The 19,922-nt window shown below is 52.7% G+C and overlaps 2 protein-coding genes across 2 annotated transcripts; both read left to right on the plus strand.

The window, feature by feature from the left end:
- The first annotated feature begins 4,924 nt into the window (after positions 1–4,924).
- LOC121358164 (keratin, type II cytoskeletal 4-like) lies at positions 4,925–10,182 on the plus strand. The gene is made up of 10 exons (XM_041476100.1): positions 4,925–5,440; positions 6,153–6,370; positions 7,443–7,503; positions 7,896–7,991; positions 8,083–8,247; positions 8,467–8,592; positions 8,947–9,167; positions 9,375–9,409; positions 9,511–9,699; positions 10,136–10,182. The coding sequence occupies exons 1-10, from the start codon at positions 4,925–4,927 to the stop codon at positions 10,180–10,182; spliced, it is 1,674 nt and encodes a 557-aa protein (XP_041332034.1).
- A 4,449-nt stretch (positions 10,183–14,631) lies between these two features.
- Positions 14,632–19,416, plus strand: LOC121358153 (keratin, type II cytoskeletal 5-like). The gene is made up of 9 exons (XM_041476079.1): positions 14,632–15,258; positions 15,885–16,099; positions 16,297–16,357; positions 16,662–16,757; positions 16,892–17,056; positions 17,964–18,089; positions 18,336–18,556; positions 18,943–18,977; positions 19,076–19,416. Exons 1-9 carry the CDS (start codon positions 14,632–14,634, stop codon positions 19,414–19,416), a joined length of 1,887 nt encoding a protein of 628 aa, XP_041332013.1.
- The last annotated feature ends 506 nt before the right edge of the window (positions 19,417–19,922 follow it).

Genomic DNA, 19,922 nt, shown 5'->3' on the forward strand with positions numbered 1-19,922 from the left:
AGAAGTAGATGGGGGGGTCGGAGGGCTGTGGGGGTTGTGGCCGGGCGGTGGGGTCTGGGGTCTCAGGGTCTTGGCTCGGGGCGTGTGGGGGGATCTGGGTGGTTCTGGAGGGGTTGAGCCCCACGGACCCTCCTGGTTGGAAATGGGGGGTCACGGAGACCCTGCAGGGAAACTGAGGAAGGGATCGTTTGTGGGGGGAGCTGGAGCCCTCAGGCTCGGTGGGACCCCCCGGGATGTCACCCCGCGTCACCCTCAGTGCCATCTGGACTCCTGGGGTGGGAGAGGACCCCTCCCAAAACCCCCGCAGCGCCAGCATCCCCTGCTCGCTTCGCCCCCTTCCCCACGGCGGGGCACCCCGAATTAGGGCGGGGGCAGCCATGGGCGGGTCTCTGGGGGCAGGGGGTCTCACCCCGCCCCGCTGGGACACTGCGGGGGGACCTCGGGGGTCCCGGGGCACCCACAGGGTCCTGGGGAGGTGCTTTAATCCCCCCATGACCCAAAGCTGCCAGCACTGGAGCTGCGGGTGCTGGTGGTGCCCGGGGAGGGAAACTGAGGCACGGGGACATCTCGGGGACCCCTTCCCCCCGCAGGATTTGACCCCGAAGCCACCCTGGGGGTTCATGCCCGGGACCTCGGCACCCCCCAGAGCTGGGGGGGGGGGGGGGGCCCCCCCCCCCCCCGGGGGGGGGGGGGGGGGGGGGGGGCAGGCTGAGACCTGACCCAGCTCATCCCATGGGTGGGGCCGTGACTCACCCACCCGGCAGGGCCCCCTTTGAGGGCCCCCAGGTTTGGGGGATCCCTGAGCCTTTTGGGGCATTGAGAGGGAGTCGGGTGAGGGGACCCCGACACTGGGGTCCCTTTGGGTCCCTTTTGGGGGCCTTTGAGGGGTTTGGGGTGCTGGGGGAAATGGAGTTCTCTGGTGTCTGGGGCTGGGGTCGAGCTCAGGACATTTGGGTTTTCCCAGCTTTGGGGTGTCCCTGCTCCTTCTGGGGTCACCTGGGTTCCTCTTGGGATGGGGGGAGTGGGGTGAGGGGTTTGGGGGTGCTGAACCATTGGGGGTGGTTCTGGGGCCTCATGAGGGATGATGGAGGAAATATGGGGGACCCTGCCCTTTGGGGGTCCCCTGTGTCTGAGGATGAGGTCAGGCCCACAGGGCTTGGGGCCTTGTGCCCCCCCCCAGATTTTTCTGCTGGGGAACCTGAACCCCCACTTCCACCACTGAGGGTCTGTCCAAGCTCAGACCCCCCAAATCCACCTCCCGAATGGGCTCCTTCTCCTCAAACCCCACCTCCCCATGGAAAAAAAAATCTGGGGGTCAGACAGACACTTCCTGCCCCCCAAATGTTCCTGGAGCAGAGAATCCTCAAGCCCATCTCTGTCTTTGTGGGAGCCCCCCCAAGCTCAGCCCCCCCCACAGATGCACCTCCTGAATGGGCTCCTCACCCCAAAACCCACCTCTCCATGGAGGGGACCCCCAAAATCCAGGTGCTCAGGTGGGCACCTCCTCACATTGACGTGTCCAGGGTGTTTTTGGGGGGGTCTCTGCCCCACAGCGGGGTATCCCTGCCCCATATTGGGGGCTGGTCCCTTGGCTGCCACCCGGGTGGGGTTTTGGGGTGCAGTGACAAGCTGGGGCCTGTCGGGGCAATTAACCTCTGTAATTAGCGTCGGGAGGAGCCGCCCGAACTCTCGGTACTTTCACACGCACACCCCTGCACTCCTCCCCTCCCGGCACCCCAAAGCTCCTCCCGCTCCCCCACAGCCCCCCGAGACTGCGCCCCCAGACCCAGCACATTTTGAGTCAGTGTTGCCTTTTTAATTGGGGTGAGATGTGGAGTGACCCCAGGAGCTGGGGAGCCCCCAGGAGTGCCTTGGGGTGTGGTCTCATTTTTGGGACCCTGGTTGGGCTTTGGGGCACGTTCTGGCCCTTTAGAGGGTGTTCTGGATTTGGGATCCCAAGGGTCTGGGGAGGGAGGGATGGAGGGAGGGTGGGGGAGGGATGGATACAGGGATATCCTGGGGTGCAGCCCACCTGTTTCCCATCCCCAGGAATTTGGGGAGGGGATGAGGCTGCCTCTGGGGGACCTACTGGGTCCAACCCCCCCAGTCCCAATGGTTTTCCCTCAAAAACAGGGGATCCCCCCCACCTTGAGCACCCACCCTGATACTTTTAATACTGAATTCATTTTGGTGTCCTTGTTTGCCCTCCATGTGGGAAGAAACAGGGGGACCTGGGTGTCCAGTGGGTCTTTATTCCCAAGGGATATTCACATGGATTCCCGTGGGACCCCCAGGGTCAGCCCTACCCCTGCCTGGGGCCCACCCCCACCCTGTGACCCCAGAAGGGTCCCCAGCCCCTCACGGGGATCATGGGGGGCTGTCAAGTCCAAGTGGGTGCTCCTTCCTGGGGCTGCCTCCCCGGTGATCCCAGTCCTCCTTCCCTGGGATCTGTTTCCCAGCGCTGGGGCTGAGATGAGCTTTCCCTGTTGCTGGGCATGGTGTGGGGTCCCACCCCTGGGCAGTGGCACTGCAGGAGAGGTGACACCAATGGCACCACAGCAGGAATGAGAGCCAGCCCACCCCTGGGGGCTGTGACTCCTGGGATCGGGGGGTGTCATGAGCTCCAGGCTGCCAGCTCTGCTCCCGCCAGGGATCCCGGGGCGCCCGGGGCTCTCGGCAGTCCCAGGGTGCCGCCCGTCTTCTGCAACACCTGCTTTGATCTCCCGGGAACCCATCTTGTTGTTCCAGCCATCACCACTCCTGCTCCCAGCCCTGCAATTTCCCAGCTCAGTGGCTGCCAACGGAGCAGCCAGGAGTTTCCGGATCTGAGGTTTTCCCAGTTGAACCCAGTCCCAGCACCGTTTTGGGGTGAAAACAGCTGTATTTGGGCTCCGGTTCTGCTAGACATTTCCCTGGTTGGGACTGCTGGGCACCTGTGCTGGTGGTCCCTGCTCCCAGAGGAAGCTGGGATGCTGGGGTGCGGGGTGGGTGACGGTGGCCAAGACTGAGCAGAGGATGGTGTCCAGCGTTGGGTATGTGATGGTGGCCAGCACTGAGTGGGGGATGGCCCTCCGTGGATGGGGGGGTGCCAGTGTGTTGGGTGGGTGATGGTGGCCAACACTGGGTGGGTGATGGTGGCCAGTGTTGGCTGCTGATGTTGCCCAGCACTGGGTGGGTGGTGGTGGCCAGCACTGGTTGGGTGACAGTGGCCAGCCTTGGGCCCTTGGCTTTGCTTCTGATGCATCCTCATCTCGGAAGTGCTGGAGCGTCTGAGGTGCTCCACCTTGGAGCTCAGGAGGGATTTGGGAACTGATCCGTGTCCCGGTGAGGTGTCTTCACCTCTTGGTGGCAGGGCGGGGCAGGGCTTTGCTGGCCCAGCAGCTGCTCGGGCAAGTGCTGGTCTGGCCGCGGGGCAGCAGCTGGGCCCGGAGCTGGTGCTGGAGCCACCCTGGGAACTCCTGGCAGGAATGCTCTCCGCCCGGGTTCCAACAGGTTCATTTGGTTTTGGGGCTGATCTGCCGGTTGCGTAAGGTGAGGAGATGCAGCCGCCGCCTTCTTCCGTCAGTTCAAACCTCTTCTCTTCTCCAGCTGGAAAACCGGGGAACCCTGGAGGGTAGGAGAGGGTTTCCAGGTGGGACTGGGGTGTGCAGGAGGCGTGTTGTCCAAGGGGAGCACCAACTTCCCTGTTCCCTGCACTGCAAATTCCCTGGGGCTGAAAATCCTGGAGCTTCAGGAATCCCCAATAAGATTCAAGTGGAAACACCAGGACTTGCACCTAGACCTAGATTTACATATTTTCAGTGAAAAAAAAGCTGGGGTGAACAGTCTTGGAGCTGAAACTGGTTCCACAAACCTCTCCCAGTGAATGGGATAATCCAGAGCTGGATTTTATTGGCGGTGTGAGGCTGGAAGGGAGTTTTGAAGCTTTTTATTTGTTTTAACAGTTGGATAAACCGGGATCCTCAATGGAGGCAGCTCAACACCTCATTTAAATAAAATTTAAAGCAATTAAGCAATTAAATTGTGTTGTTTTAACAATGGGGTAGGCTGGGAGTGGCTTTGCTGAATACCACGCGCTGACGTGCTGTGGAGGGACTGGAGACCCACAAGGACCCTCAGGAAACACCTCAAAATACCTGGAAGGTTCCTCAGAGGAGGGATGTGATCCCCTGTCAAAGCTGTGGGTCAGGGAACAGTCTTGACCCTGCTGGGGTGTGGCCCAACACAGATATATTGGGATATTTCAGTCTCTGCAAATCCCAGTGTGTCCCGCCCAGCTCAACCCATCACTCAGAGGGATCCAGAATGACTTGAAAACCCTTTCAGAAGGTTTAAGAAGGTTTTAAAATCATCTTTATTTACATAAAAGTAGTTTTAGAACCCTGCCCAACACTAATGCTCCCAGTTGTGAAACACTTTGGACAACCCACGTCACCCCTCCTCGGAGCAGGAGGTTGAAACTGAGTGCATCTGAGGGTGTGCCTGGGAGCCTGGGTTTTTGTTGGAATTCAGTGAACCCAGCCACTGGAGTCAGGCCGAAAATGACAGATTTAGCTAAAACAAGGGTTTCCCTTGAGGGCGTGATGCATCAGAGAGTTCACGGGGCTTTGGCCACGGCCCAGGGAATTTGGGTTGGAGTTCAGCTCCAACACCAACAATGCTTTTGTTTTTCTTTGCTATCTGGGGAGTGTTTGCAGGCAGGTCATGGTTATGGCAAAGTGAGGAGGGCGTCCTTTCAAACCTGAAAACAATGAAGAGAATTAAACAATCCCCCAAAAATGACATCTCCACTCCCCCCTGGCACCAACCAACTCCCTGTGCCCATAAAAAGGGGGACCAGCAGCTGCTCCCACAGGACTTGGCTTCTCTCACCTCTCAAGCTCCAGCCTCAGCTTTTTGCTCAGAATTTTGGGGACCCTTCACCATGTCTCGCCAGTCCTGTGCTCTTGGCAAGGGGTTCAGCTCCAGCTCTGTGTGCTTTGGGGGCAAGAACAAGGTCACGTTTGGCTCCATGCCCCGTGGAGGATGCCGGGGATCTGGCGGCGCTGGTGGCTTCAGCAGCAGGAGCCTCTATTCCCTGGGGGGCAGTAAAAGCACCTCCCTGGGAGGATTTGGGGGGGCTGGTGGTGCCTGCAGAGGCTTTGGTGGCCAAGGAGGCTTTGGCTTTGGGGCTGGAGCAGGATTTGGGGGTGGCTATGGTTCAGGGTTCTTTGGTGGAGGCCCTGGTGGCTTTGGCGGCTTTGGTGGAGGATTTGATGGTGGGATGGGGGGCCAGGGCTTCCCCCCATGCCCCCCAGGCGGGATCAGGGAGGTGACCATCAACCAGAGCCTGCTGGCCCCCCTCAATCTGGAGATTGACCCCGAGATCCAGAAGGTTCGGACACAGGAGCGGGAGGAGATCAAGAAACTCAACGACAAATTCGCCTCCTTCATCGACAAGGTTTGCAGGGGCTTCACTCCAGGATTGGCTCTGGAGGGTGGGAATGACCAGGAGACGCTCACCCAGGGGCACCCAGAGCTGCAGTTGCCCAAATCACTGTAAACTGAAGGTGTTTGGGGCTGTTTTTAAGGGGAAAATTGGTTATTTTAAGGGGAATATTGGTCTACTTTGAAGGAGCAGGTAAAATTTTTTGGATGTTTGGGGCTATTTTTAATGGGAATTTGGGTGCTTTAGACTACTTTTAAGGAGAAGACATGATTTTGGGTGACTTGAGCTATTTTAAAGCAGAAGGTGGGATTTTTTTTTGGGAATATTTTTAAGAGATGTTGGAATTTGGGGTGTTTTGGACTATTTTTAAGGAGAAGATGGGATACGTAGTGATTTAAGCTATTTTTAAGGAGACGATTGGACTTTTTGGATGTTTTGGTCTATTTTGAAGATGTTGGGACTTTTTTGGCTATTTTGCACAAGAAGATGCCAAACCCATGAAGTTCATTGTATTTCTCCCGTTCAGAGGCTCCAGAATTGGGAAGGGGACGTGACCCCCCTTTTGCCCACTCACCCCGTCCACTGTGGTCCTACCTGTCCTGTAGGACTGGGGAGTTATCACACATTAAATGGGCATAAAATATGGAAAGCACATGGGGAAAAAAAAATCAATAAAAAGATGGGGTTTTGAAGGGAGAATCTGACTCTTTCCCCACCTGTTTAGGTCCGCTTCCTGGAGCAGCAGAACCGAGTCCTGGAGACCAAGTGGAAGCTGCTGCAGGAACAGGGCGGTACAGGACCGGGAGGCAGGAACCTCGACCCTTTCTTTGAGACCTACATCAGTGGGCTGAGGAAGCAGTTGGATTTTCTCTCCAGTGAGAAGCTCCAGCTGGACACAGAGCTGAAGAACTTCCAGGACATGGTGGAGGACTTCAAGACAAAGTAGGTTGCTTGGGGTGTCTGGTGGTGAATAATCAGAGAGAAAAACTCACTTCAGACAGCCAAAAAAGGAGGAATATTGATAATAATTATCAATATTGATTTTTCCCCCCGATGGTTAGAAAATGTAAAATGTTTTGGGAAAAGGGAGTTTGGATGAAAAGTGGTGCTTTTTCAAGGTATTTCTCAACTTTTCTCAATATATTGCTCGAATTGTGCTTCTTCCAGAAGGAGGACCTTCCACATTTGTCTTCCTCAAGAAGGAATTCCTTAAAAATCAGTGACATTATGATTTAGTTAATTAATCGGTTGCTAAACCCAGCTCTAATTTCCTTATGGATTTCCTCATGATTCTTTCACATAATATCATTCAGGATTTGAGGATTTCTGTGGAAGGCTGACATGAAGTAGAAAAAAAAAAAAAAGAAAGGAAAAGTAAAGACTATTTTCCTGCTGTTATTTATTATAACATATAATTTATTTTAGTCTATAAATATGAACACAAAATGTGCCCAGTTGGAAAAAGGAGAACAAAGACTGGAGAAATGAATCCACTTGAGGAATTACAAAAAACAGTGGGCAAAGAAGTCTGGGAACCATGGGAATCCACAAGACCTGGGATCAACCAGAGGCTGCAGGGTGAAAACTGGCTTTATATTTGGAGACAAGCATCTGGAAAATTTGAATCCATTTGGGATTCTGGGGTGTCCTGTGCAGGGCCAGGCACTGAACTCGATGATCCCTGTAAGCTCCTTCCAAATCAGGAGATTCCATGATACCTGTGAGGAGCTGAAGGTTCCTGGATCTCGTGGAAGGAGCTTGGAGTGGCCGCAAGCACCAGGACTCCCTTTAGCAGAGCCAGAATTCCTCTTTCCAGGATTTTCTCACCCAGGCGCTGGAAGTGCAGGAGCCAGGGCTTGTCCTGAAATGCGAAGTGCAATTCCCTGTCCATAAATCTCCCTCATGGCAGATCTATTTTTGCTGGGTTTATGAGTCTGAGGCCAACAATGTTCATTAGTCTGAGCCGGAGCCAAAACAAGCAGCCAGATTCCATCTCCCTCCTTCCCATCCACAGGTACGAGGAGGAGATAAACAAAAGGACGGCAGCTGAGAACGAATTTGTGCTCCTGAAGAAGGTCAAGTCCTTGTTTTTTACCTAAAGGGGCTCCAGGAGGGCTGGAGAGGGACTTCGGACAATGGCCTGGAGTGTCAGGACAGAGGGAATGGCTCCTCACTGCCAGAGGACAGGGATACATGGGATATTGGGCAGAAATTCTTCCCTGTGAGGGTGGGCAGACCCTGGAATGGATTTACAAGAGAAACTGTAGCTGTTTGACCCCTGGAAGCGTCCCAGGCCGGGTTGGATGGGGCTTGGAGCAGCCTGGGAGAGTGGAAGGTGTCCCTGCCCATGGAACGGGGTGGAATTGCATTTGAAGTCCCTTCCAACCCAGAGCGTTCCATGATTCCATGAAATTTTAGATTAACTGGTGTGTGCTGAGCAGGTTTTCTCATCCCATCTCTGCTGCAGGATGTGGATGGAGCCTACATGACCAAGGTGGAACTCCAGGGAAAACTGGACTCTCTGTCAGATGAGATCAACTTCCTCAAGTGTCTTTACGAGGCAGTGAGTACTGTGGGGCACGGGGGTGGGGGAGGCTTGTGGCACCCTAAGGAAGCTCCAGAAGGGCTAAATCCGAGTTGGGCATCACCTGCAGGAGCTGTCCGAGATGCAGAAGACTGTGTCCGACACCTCGGTGGTGCTGTCCATGGACAACAACCGGAGCCTGGACCTGGACAGCATCATTGCCGAAGTGAAGGCGCAGTACGAGGAGATCGCCAACCGGAGCCGGCTGGAGGCCGAGACCTGGTACCGGAGCAAGGTGAGGGTGGCACACACTGCTGGGGTTCTCCATTGTCCAAGGGGGTGGGAGAGCTACTGGTGGCAGCTCAGGCCATGGCAAGATCTGGAATGTTGCTGGTGCTGGTCCATCCAGAGTGCAGCTGGCACAGACTTGCTCTCCTTGCATCTCCTGTGGTGATGCAGGGGCAGCTGTGAGGTCACAGTGGACTCAACATGCTCTCCTGCTTCATCCCACCAGTATGAGGAGCTGCAGGCCACTGCGGGCAAGCATGGAGACAGCCTCAAGGACACCAAGATCGAGATCTCAGAGCTCAACCGCATGATCCAGAGGATCCGGGCTGAGATCGAGAGTGTGAAGAAGCAGGTGGGAGTTATGTTTTTTGACCAAGGGGGAGGATCTTTTTTGAGCCTTTCAGAACTTCCCTGAAGGGAAATAAGTGTGGTGGGAATTGTTGGGTGTGGGAGGGACCTGGGAATAGCTGAGCCTGAGTGGCTCTGGCACATGTTGCCCAGAGAAGTTATGGATGCTCCATCCATGGAAGTGTCCAAGGCCAGGTAGGACGTGGCTTGGAGCAAGCTGAGATAGTGGAAGGTGTCCCTGCGCATGCTCCAGATCATCTTTAAGGTCCTGTTTGACCCAAACCATTACATGTTTATCTGATCTGGGATTATGGCTTCATCTCTCACTGGCTGCCCCCACCCCACTCGTCCCCTCCAGTGCGAGACCATTCAGACGTCGATTGCGGATGCGGAGCAGCGCGGGGAGGTGGCTCTCAAGGATGCCAGGGACAAACTGGCCGAGCTGGAGACAGCCCTGCAAAAAGCCAAGGCTGACATGGCCCGGCAGCTCCGGGAATACCAGGAGCTCATGAACGTCAAACTGGCCCTGGACGTGGAGATTGCTACCTACAGGAAGCTGCTGGAGGGCGAGGAGTGCAGGTGGGTGGGATACAGCAAGAATTCCAGTGTATCCTGACCAATCAATGGGAAAAATGTGTACCATCATCTTCATAAACATTAATGGTGTTGTCATGAGCCATGGACCATTGTCCTGTGGCTGTGTCAGTGGACCAATCCTGACTTCATGGAGTTGGACCACTCCAGATGCTCTGGCTGGATCTGACACTCCATCTCGTTTCCTTGCAGAATGTCTGGAGAGTGCCAGAGCTCCGTCAGCATCTGTAAGTACTGTTCCCACAGGAGTGTGGTGGGCTGGGATTGATGCTCCCAAACTTCTTGGTGGCATCAGAGGTAACCTCATGCCTTTTGTTCCTCTCTGCAGCCGTGGTGGGCGGCAGCAGCTCCGTGGGAGGTGGATATGGCAGCGGATTGTGCCTTGGAGGAGGAGGAATTGGCTTTGGAAGTGGGAAAGGCAGCTGCAACACGGGCGGTGCTGGTTTATGCTTCAGCCTGGGAGGGGGTGGATTTGGTGCCGGGGGTGGATTTGGCTCCCTGGGTGGGGGATCTAACTCAGTGGTGGTGGGGGGATCTGGCACCATCCTGAAGAACAGCAGCCCCACCAGCAGGAGGGCATAGGAATAGGATCAACCCCCCAACCCTGGCACCCAGAGGAGAAGGGCAGAGAATTCCACAATGACCCCCAGTGACCACCTGGTAAGGACTGAGATTCCCAACAGCATCCGAGAACAGCTCAATCCCTTGTGCTCCCGTCCAGCTGCATCAAGGTGCCCAGCTCTCCTTCGGGAGTGGGACCTGCCCGTTCATGGGGAGCCCCAAACCTGGCTGGGATGAGCCCAGCACCCTCCAAGCAAGAGCCACCCGACAACAGGCAGGAGCAGGGATGGATCCGAGCACAGCTCCGAGTGTGCAGGGAAGCCTTGGCTTCTCTCAGGCTCTTGTGCTGGATCCAGCCATGGTGCAGCTGTAATCAGTGTCACTCATCAGCCTCAGCTCAAGCTCCAAAACAGGAATTTCCTCCTGGTGCCATGACTGAAGATGTTTCTCACCCAACTGACTTTTAGTTTGCTTTTTCCCCACAAGTTTCACTCCTGCTGTTGTAAAATGTTTATTTTTTACTCAGAGTTCACCTTTTCCTTGGGACTATGGGAACAATCATGTGTGTTTGCTTAAGCCTTTCTCCTTGGCATGTGCCATCCCCCAATAAACATGAGAGGCAGAAACCTGGTGTGGTTTTCTCCCCGACCAAAGAGTTTCATGTTGTAACAAGTCTCATCTTCTGATGAGATCTGAAAACATTTCCTGACTTTCTCCTGTCCTTTGAAGTCTGAATTAAAGGAACTCAGGTGAAGGGGCAACCGGGTCTCCTCTCACCCCTCTCTGTCTCCAGAAATGTGGGGAGTTTGTGAGTGTTGCAGAGTAAGGAGGGTCTTGCTGGGGAGGCTGAAGGGATGTTGGGTGCAGAGTGACAATGACACAGTCGGGGGTGTCTTTGGTGACAGCCCTGGGAATGAGCCCACTCCTGGCAGAAAGAGGCAGCCCCTGAATTCTCCTGTGTGTCCTGCAGGATCTCTGGATGTGGCAGAGATTGTTGTTCCACCACTGTCCCCACCAGGTCTGAGAAGACTTTCAGACTCTGTGGACTTTAGGAGACTCTTCCCTTCCTCCTTCTCCTCCTAAGCTCCTTCCATGCTGGAGTTAGCCCATTTGGGATGTTCCCCAGCTGTCCCACCTCTCCCTGGCCACTGTGCCTGACCACACAACTGCCCACCCTGTTTTCTGGGGTGGCCCCAGGACTGCAGTGCCACAGCTGGAGCTCCCAGGACACTCTTTGTGTGCACTCCAGGTGCTTTAGGAGCATCCTACCATGGTTGGTGTGGGAGAAGGAAGAGCAGTCATCACCCCTCCAAATAATTTGGAGTTAATTCCTTGGTATCCATTATTTTGGAGCCAGCCCTGCAGCTTTTCTTACTGTCTGCACTCATCAAGGATCCATGGATTTCTCTTAAGGCATCTCCAAAAGGTAGCTGAGACCATGGGAAGAGCAAGACCTTTCCCCCTGCTCCATCCAACACCCCTCTCCTCAAAAGCACAGTATTTGGATAAATTTTGATCCCCAAACTCCTGCTGTGGTTTGACCTCCTGCTCAGGAGACCTTGAATCACATCCCTGGCCAGCCACAGGCTGTGCTTGGGGTGACTCATCCCACTTCTCCCATGTTCCATTCTGAGCTGGTAAAGGCTGAAGACATCCAGTACCAGCAGTGACAGGCGGAATGTCACAATGGAATGTCACAATGCTGCCAGCATGGGCTTGTCACTGCTTGGGTGGGGACATGGTTTGAGCGGTGGTTAAACATTCAGGGATTGTAAAAGTGACCTGAAGTGCTGTTGAATGAAAAGGCATTGACTTCCTCAGAGTCACCCCAATCCCTCGGAGTCACCCCAATCCAAACTTGCTTCCAGCAGTGACTCCTGCCTGAGGAGAGACAAAGGGCTTCTCCAGGAGCACAAAGGCTGTCGCAAAAACAAACTTACTTGCAAATCCCTCCCTTTTTGTTCCTGGGATTGCACCAGCAATTCGGGAAAAATTATCCCAGGCCGGACACAGAGATGATACAATTCCTGCCTATGGCTGGAAGAGAGACAATGTTTTCCATGGTCTGAAAATAGGATTGGATTGGATTCATCAGGGCTTGTCCCTGCCCATGGCAGGGGATGGACCAAGAGGAAGTTTAAGGTCCTTTCCAGCCCAAACCATTCCATGATTCTGTGATTTCATGGTTTCCTCTCAGTTATTCAAGGCCTGTTAATTTTCACAGCATCATGGAACAGTTTGGGTGGGAAGTGACCTCTGAAGTAATTTTCCTGCACCGGGGGCTCCTGGAGAGCTGTAGAGGGACTCGGCCTGAAATGATGGGCTAAGGGATGATGGTTTCCAGCTGGAAGAGAGCAGGATTAGATGGGATATCCGGAAGGAATTCCTTCCCTGTGAGTGTGGTGAGGTCCTGGAATGGATTTTCTGGAAAAGCCGTGGCTGCTGCATCCCTGGAAGTGCCCAAGTCCAGCCTGGACAGGGCTTGGAGCAGTGCAGTCTACTGGAAGTTGTCCCTGCTCATGGCAGGGGTAGGATGGGATGATCTTTCCACTCCTTTCTCACCCAAGCCATTCCAGCTCTGCCCATCATGTTTGAACCAGGAGGTGGTATCAATGCCCAAATCCCAGTTCGATTTCCTAAGCTTGGCTGGAGCCATGGCCGTGACTCAACGCTCTGCGTTATCTCTGTATGGGCGCTCGGGGCTCTGCCGTTTGCTGACTCGGGAACTCTCCTCCCCTGGGAACAGGAGAACTTTCAGATCGTGTCATCCCGCCCACAGAAGGAGAAAAAAATCCCAACAAAAATCCCCCAGGAAAGCGTAACCAGAGGTTTGATAACACTGGGGGAGGTGGGTCTTGCCTGGGCTGCTGGGGGACAGTGCCTCAGCCCCCATTTTTATTGTCTGTGTATTGATTTCTTGTCTATTTTTAGATTTATTGCCTATAAAAACTTCTGTCCAACCCCCAACCCCTCCCTTCCTTTGCTCTCACAGTGAGATTTTGATATTATATATATTTACTTTCCCAAAAGTATGACTTGGTGATCTTGAAGGTCTTTTCCAGTCTTAACAATTCTGTGATTCCATCATTTTTATTAGCCTTATCTACCCCTCCTAATCGACCTCCTTGAGTCCTCCCAGACCCACACAGATCCTGGAGGTGGGATAAACACAGGGAATGCCATGTTTTCCAGTGGAAATGCCAGTTTAGCTGCACGTCCAGGTCCCAAGGCACTTTTGGAAATGGGTGTCTGGGCGATATTTTTAGAGGTATTTAAACATCTGATGATACCAGAAGTTGCTGGTGTGGATTTTCCAGAAGTTCTTAATTAACATGTGTCCTGTGAGAATTCCGAGACCTGCACCAGATGGCTGCCAGCACAGTTAGGTGCCTCCAGAGGTGTGGGTTTGGACTTCAATACGGCCTAGGTGGCTTTAAAATGTTGAAAAGTAGTAAAGAACTCTACTTTTTTCTATAAAAAAAAAAGAAAATAAGACTAATTGCTTGATAAGCAGGGCAAAAGGGTGGATCTGTGATGGATTTTTGGATTAACTGACTTACAGAGTCAGCCTGAATCATTCCACGATCCTGTGAAGGGTGGTGCATGCCCAATCCTTGGAAATGTCCAAGGCCAGGTTGGACAGGGACTTGGAGCCACCTGGGATAGTGGAAGGTGTCCCTGCCCATGGCAGGCAGAGGAATGAGATGGGCTTTAAGGTCCTTTTCAACCCAAACCATTCTGGAATTCTGTGATGGATCACAGTCTGAATCCATCCTCAGGGATTGGAAATGGAGGATTCCGACAAACTCCCGCCTTTCTAAAATCTACATCTGCCAGAGATATATTTGCATATAAACACCTAAAGAAGTGAAACAGTTGAAAAGAATGGTGATGCCTCCAAGCCCTGTGCTCTCCGGATTTTCACATCTCTATAAATGAGTTGATCTCTATTAATTGCATTTAAATTGTTCCAGGGCATGTGATGTGGGCAGCAAGGTTTGGGATCCCTCCTCCTACTGTGCTCCCGGGGCTGTCCCTCCATCTTCCTGCACGTCCCACTACGGCAGACAGTGCCTGGTGTCTCCTCATGGTCCTGAAGCTTTTAGAAAATCCTACACAGGTTTCCCAGATAGGTGTTTCCTCACCAGTGCTGAGATTATCTTGGCATGAAGACAGTGGGACATGCTTTAGTCCAACAATAAATGAATTTCCAGTGCCAACACTGGCGTCTCGTCACCGGTGAGGTTTTATTTATCAAAAAGGTGCAGAGCCTCATCAAAATGCAATTTGCTGAGCCCTGGCTGTAGATTGAGAAATTCAATTCTCCAAGCCAAAGGCAATTTTCCAAGTAAAAAGAAGGCTTAGGGTGTAACTTAGGTGTGTTTTGGGAATTGTGAAAGCCAGGCTACAACTTGGCATGAGCCGCAGTGCCTGCCTGCAATGGGGCTTTGGAGTGAGAGATTTAAAGATAAACACAAGCAGGGAAACAACCCGAGTGGATGAAAGGTGGAAAAAAAATGCCTGGTGTATCCCAGGGAGGCTCTTGCATCTCCAAAAGGTGTAGCATTCCTTAGTCATGGAGTGCTGGAAGCCCCAGTAGGATCTTTTTTGCCTTTTCTCCTGCATTAGAGGGTGTGTTTCTGGGTAGGGTCAATGTTTGGCAAATTGGAGATGGAAATCTTTAGCCACGCCATGCTGATGAAGACAGGACCTGTCTCCTCCTTCACGCCCATGCAGACCCAGCCCACCTCCAAAAACACATAAAAGGGAGAGTCTGCTGCCCTCCAGCCAGAGGGACTGACTTCCCTTCTTCCACCCACCTCCTCACCCACAACCCCGTCTAGTTCTTCAGCTTCTCCATTCTTGGCTCTTTTGAGGATAACCAGCCATGTCTCGTCAGTCTGTCTGCAGGAGCTTCGGAGGGGGGAGCAGAAGGGGCTTTAGCTCCTGCTCTGCAATCGGTGGTGGCTTTGGAGGCGGCAGCCGGAGCAGGAGCAGCTACAGCTCGTACTCTGTGTCCAGGGGATTCGGAGGTGGAGGACGGTGCGGGGGCTTCGGCAGCCGGAGCCTCCACAACATGGGGGGCAGCGCCAGGATGTCCATGGGCGGGTGCTACGGTGGCGGGTACGGCAGCAGGATGGGCGGCTTTGGCGGGAGCTACGGGGGTCTCGGCAGTTTTGGGGGCGGAATGGGTGGAGGAGGAGGAGGAATGTGCGGCTTTGGAGGAATGGGTGGAGGTGGAATGGGGGGTGGAGGAGGAATGGGTGGCTTTGGTGGAGGGATGGGTAGCTTTGGTGGTGGGATGGGTGGTGGAGGAATGGGTGGCTTTGGTGGCCCAGGCTTTGGCATGGGTGGCCCTGGGAGAGGTGGCCCTGGGATCCAGCCAGTGCAGATTGACACGACCCTCCTGCGTCCGGTCCATGTTGAGATTGATCCCCAGATCCAGCAAGTTAAAAACCAGGAGAAGGAGCAGATCAAGACCCTGAACAACCAGTTTGCCTCCTTCATTGACAAGGTGAGAGGGTGGGATTGTGCCTGATTAAGGCCAAAATCAGGAGGAACTTTCCAGTTGCGCAGAAATGTCCTTTTGGAGCTAAATCCCAGCAGGCAGAGAAGCTTGAGCAGAGCCTTTTCATTAAGGGAAGAGATGGGAATCTCTCCTCCACACAAGATCAAAGCAATGTCTCCAGGGCTTTCATCTGTCCTGTTGCACCAAGCTCTACTCTGAGGTTATGCTCTCAAGCAGGTTCAACACCTTCAACCTCCGCAGGTTTCGGGCACAGATTCTCCCTCCTCCACCACTCTCTACCCAAACAACCTCCCATTTAAGTATTAATTTATATATTTTTTTCTCTTTCAAATCTCCAGGTTTTTAAATCTAGACTGGAGATCAGATTTCCACACTACCTGTGATGGGGACAGACTTGGAGTAAGGGCAATGTGTAAAAACTCCTTTGAGTAGAAAAATATTAGAAATTTTCTTATTTTCCCAATTTTGCAGCTCAGACACCAAGAGAAAGTTTAAAAAAACAGAGTTAATTTGTTCTCTGATCACCATGCAAATCTTTGTGAGTGATGCAAGAGATGTTTTGGTGGGAGCTGTTCCTGTCTGATGGTGGGTTCTCCGTGTCTTGGCTGTAGGTCCGATTCCTGGAGCAGCAGAACAAGGTGCTCTCCACCAAGTGGGAGCTGCTCCAGCAGCAAGGGCCATCAGGGCCAAGGAAGAACCTGGATGTGATCTTTGAGAATTACATCCAGAACCTGCGGAGGCAGCTGGACTCAATCCTGGCACAGCGGGGCCAGCTGGAATCGGAGCTGCAGAACATGCAGCAGTACGTCGAGGATTACAAAACCAAGTGAGTGCAGAGCCAGGAGCAGCTCAAGCAGCCTTTTGGTCACTTTAATTTTCCCCAGCTGTTTTTTATGGTGATAGTGGAGATAGCTTTTCAGCCTAAATATTTTAATTTAGTGTTTTCCCCCCCTTTTAGTTTGTTTCTAATGGCCTCTAGGCAGGAAAGTCCAGGAATATAATTTGCACTTTTCCTTTCCATAGGTATGAGGAAGAGATCAACCGGCGCACGACAGCTGAGAACGAGTTCGTGGTGCTGAAGAAGGTGAGTCACAGGCACCACAAAATAATTCCTCAATATTTCACTTTACCTGTGCTTGAATGGGAATTATGGAGTTTTTAAGATGTCCCAGCTGATATCTGGAATCCCTTCTATTCAATTTGCATAATTGTATGACACCATAACATTATTTATTTTTAATTATTTACATCTATGGTTACTGAATTGTATATAAACATAATGATGTCCCAGTGAATAACATCAAAACCTCAGCACAGATGGCAATTCCCACAAGCCTGAAGGATTCCCAAGCAGAAAAAAATTATTTTCTGTGGGATCTTTCCTTTAGGATGTGGACAGTGCCTACATGACCAAAGTTGAGCTGGAAGCCAAGGTGGGAGCTCTGACAGATGAAATCAACTTCCTGAGGTGCATCTACGAGGAGGTAGGAGCTCTCTCTTCTCCAGGGGGGCTGATATTTTCATCAGGTGTATGGTGGCCAAGGACATTGAGGTTGGACGGGGTATCTGGGTGGATTTAGGCTTGAGATGATGCCTCTGACTCATGTCTTGGTTGCAGGAGCTGTCTCAGATGCAGACGATCAGCCGGGACCTGTCCGTGGTGGTGTCCATGGACAACAACCGGCACCTGGACCTGGACAGCATCATCGAGGAGGTTCGGCGCCAGTACGAGCAGATTGCCCAGAGCAGCCGGGCTGAGGCTGAGGCCTGGTACCAGAGCCAGGTGAGTCAGGGAGCAGTCGAGACTCCTGGGTGTGGCTGGGTGATTTACAATAATTTATGTCTGGGTGAGACATCTTTTCAAGCTAACGGGGCTGGATCTTGTGGTGCAAGGAAGGTCCAGAGGGATTGAACTGCTTTTGAGGGATCTGACTCACTGTTCCCAATGCTTCCCAAACTCACCAAGGTGTGTGGCACAAACTGATGCCTTGGGAGGCTGCCTAGAATAGAGGCCAGACAGTATGAAAGGAATAAAGTAGGTATTTATTAAAAAGACCTTCAAATGATACACCTTGGGCAGTACAAGAGCCTGGCCAAGGCTACCAAGATGGACCCAAGATGGACAACAGGTCACGAGTTTTCACACTTTTATAGGTTTTGGTCTATTTACATATTGAGGTTAATTGTCCAATTACAGCTTCAGGTTATGAAGTTCCATCCTTCCAGACTGTGCTCCTCAGTTCAGTGTTGTTTATACTTTTTGGGCTTGAAGCTTGGTTTTTGGCCTCGAAAAAGATTGTTTTGTCTTACTAAACTGTGAGGAGAACTTGCTAACACTTTATATGAAGTTCAGAGTTGTATACTATTGCATTACAGAATCTGGATAATATGAATGCTTAAACTTAAGGCATCAAAACCTCCTGATAAAAATGGCCCAAAATGCATCTTAATGAGAAAATTCCAGTCCAAGTGGCTTTTCAGAAATCAAGAGATGCATTTTAGCGTCACTAAAATCCATTTCAAAGCTCAAACTCCATGGCTGAGTCCCAGAGCCACCTTGACCATTGAGCTGGGCATCCATCGGCAGTGCAGTGGGTCCTCATAGTGTCACCTGAGCCTTGAAACTGGGGACAGATCTAGAGGCACCAGGAATGTGTCACTGATGGGTCGTTCTGTCTTGGTGCCATCAGTATGAGCAGCTCCAGAGCACGGCCGGCCGGCACGGGGACAACCTCCGCAACACCAAGATTGAGATCCAGGAGCTGACCAGGAACATTCAGAGGCTGCGGGCTGAGATTGAGAACGTGAAGAAGCAGGTAGGGATTGGTTGATGTCTTGGGGATGAGATCGAGGTCATGAAGAAAGGAAGGGGTTCGTTGGTGTCTTGGGGGAAGATGGCAGCAGGTTGCATCACAAAAGACCATGAGTGGGGCAGAAACCTTCCGTCATCCCAAGTTCACTTCATGCAGATGTTTATTTGCCTCCTGATTTCTCCTCTTGGGGGCCTGAGGACTGATTATTAGGGACAAAATGAGGTCTGAGAAAGCTCTTGTGCTCCCCAGAACCAGCAGCTTCAGGCAGCCATTGCTGAGGCTGAGGAGAGGGGAGAGATGGCTCTCAAAGACGCCAGGGTGAAGCTGGAAGAGCTGGAGAGTGCCCTGCAGAAGGACAAGGAGGAGCTGGCTCGCCTGCTGAAGGAGTACCAGGAGCTGCTGAACATCAAGATCGCACTGGACGTTGAGATTGCCATGTACAGAAAGCTGCTGGAGGGAGAGGAGAACAGGTAAACAACACAGCTCTCATTGGGTGCTGTGATCTACACCTGGCATATTCACTGAAATCCCAAACCAATTCTTTGGGCTAACGGGTGGATGTTGTGATTGATACTTTGTGGGATATTCTGGGAGTCAGGACACATAACTGGCTCCCTAGAGGTGACAGAGCTGCTGCCCCTTCTCTGTCACTGGTGAGTTTTTAATGAACCTCAAATCTGGAGAAACCTCATTGTAAAGAGGACTTGCCAATCCCTTCCTCCTCCAATATTTTAGTGATTCCAAAGTGGTTTAGGAGGGTGAACCAGGAAAAAATTATTTGACAGTTGAAACACAGTTTAAAGTTCTTACAACCTCTGTTTTATTGGGTAATTAAAATATCCAATTTCCTTCACAGGCTGTGCAACGATGGCATGGCCAACGTCAATGTCTGTAAGTATCTGCCCTGGGGTCCTTCAGAAAAAGCATCAGACTGTTTTTTCAGAGACAGAGCCTGGGGAATGGGAACATAACCTGTGCTTCTCTTCCAGCTGTGGTGGGCAGGACGACTGTCTCTGGAGGCAGAGGAGGCATGGGAGGCGGATTCGGAGGCAGTGGCATGGGAGGCGGATTCGGAGGCGGCAGCTGTGGAATGGGAGGAGGATTCGGAGGCGGCAGCGGCATGGGAGGAGGAATGGGAGGAGGCATCTGTGGAGGAGGCAGCAGCTTTGGAGTAGGCAGCATGGGTGGCAGCTGTGGGATGGGGGGAGGAATGTACGGTGGCGGCTTCTCCTCTGGAAGCGGAAGGATGTGCGGCTCTGGCGGGGGATCCTCCTCCGTGCGGAGATGCGTCACCACCACCTCGGTCAAATCTTCGGGAGTGAGATTCTGAGCCCCGAAGGTTGACAAGGAAAGAAGCACCTCCTCTCTCCTCCTGACAGCAGCCCAGCCTCCTGAAGCCCAGCTCTGGTGTCCTGCAATGGGATGAACTGTGTCCCTCCCACCCAGCTTGTCCCAGATCCTGGTCCCACCCGGTGGTTTGGTGGCGATGCTGTGGGTGTCCCGGCACCGGGAGCTGCCTGGCAGGAGGGGCTGCTCTGCCTTCCTTGCTGTGTTGTACATTTCTTTTGGCAAATGTGTATAAAACTCCTCTTTCCTCCTCTTTCCTCCTGTTCTGTGTCCCTGGGGTGCTTCTGTGTGTGTCCATCCTGCTATTCCCTTTGCAGGCCTTTGGGGTCAGGGTGGGTGTGGTGCAAGTAGGACTCGTCCCTTGGGGAGGGGGCATCTCAAGTGGCGGCTAGAGGGAGGAGCTGGCCCAAGGTGGAGCTTCTGGGCAGCTTTGCTTACTTAGTAGCCCCAGGTGTGCTGCCAGAACAGCTTCCCCGGAGCTCCAGCTTC

The sequence above is a fragment of the Pyrgilauda ruficollis genome, unplaced genomic scaffold (assembly GCF_017590135.1).
Source record: "Pyrgilauda ruficollis isolate IOZ18807 unplaced genomic scaffold, ASM1759013v1 scaffold377, whole genome shotgun sequence".
Lineage (NCBI taxonomy): Eukaryota > Metazoa > Chordata > Aves > Passeriformes > Passeridae > Pyrgilauda > Pyrgilauda ruficollis.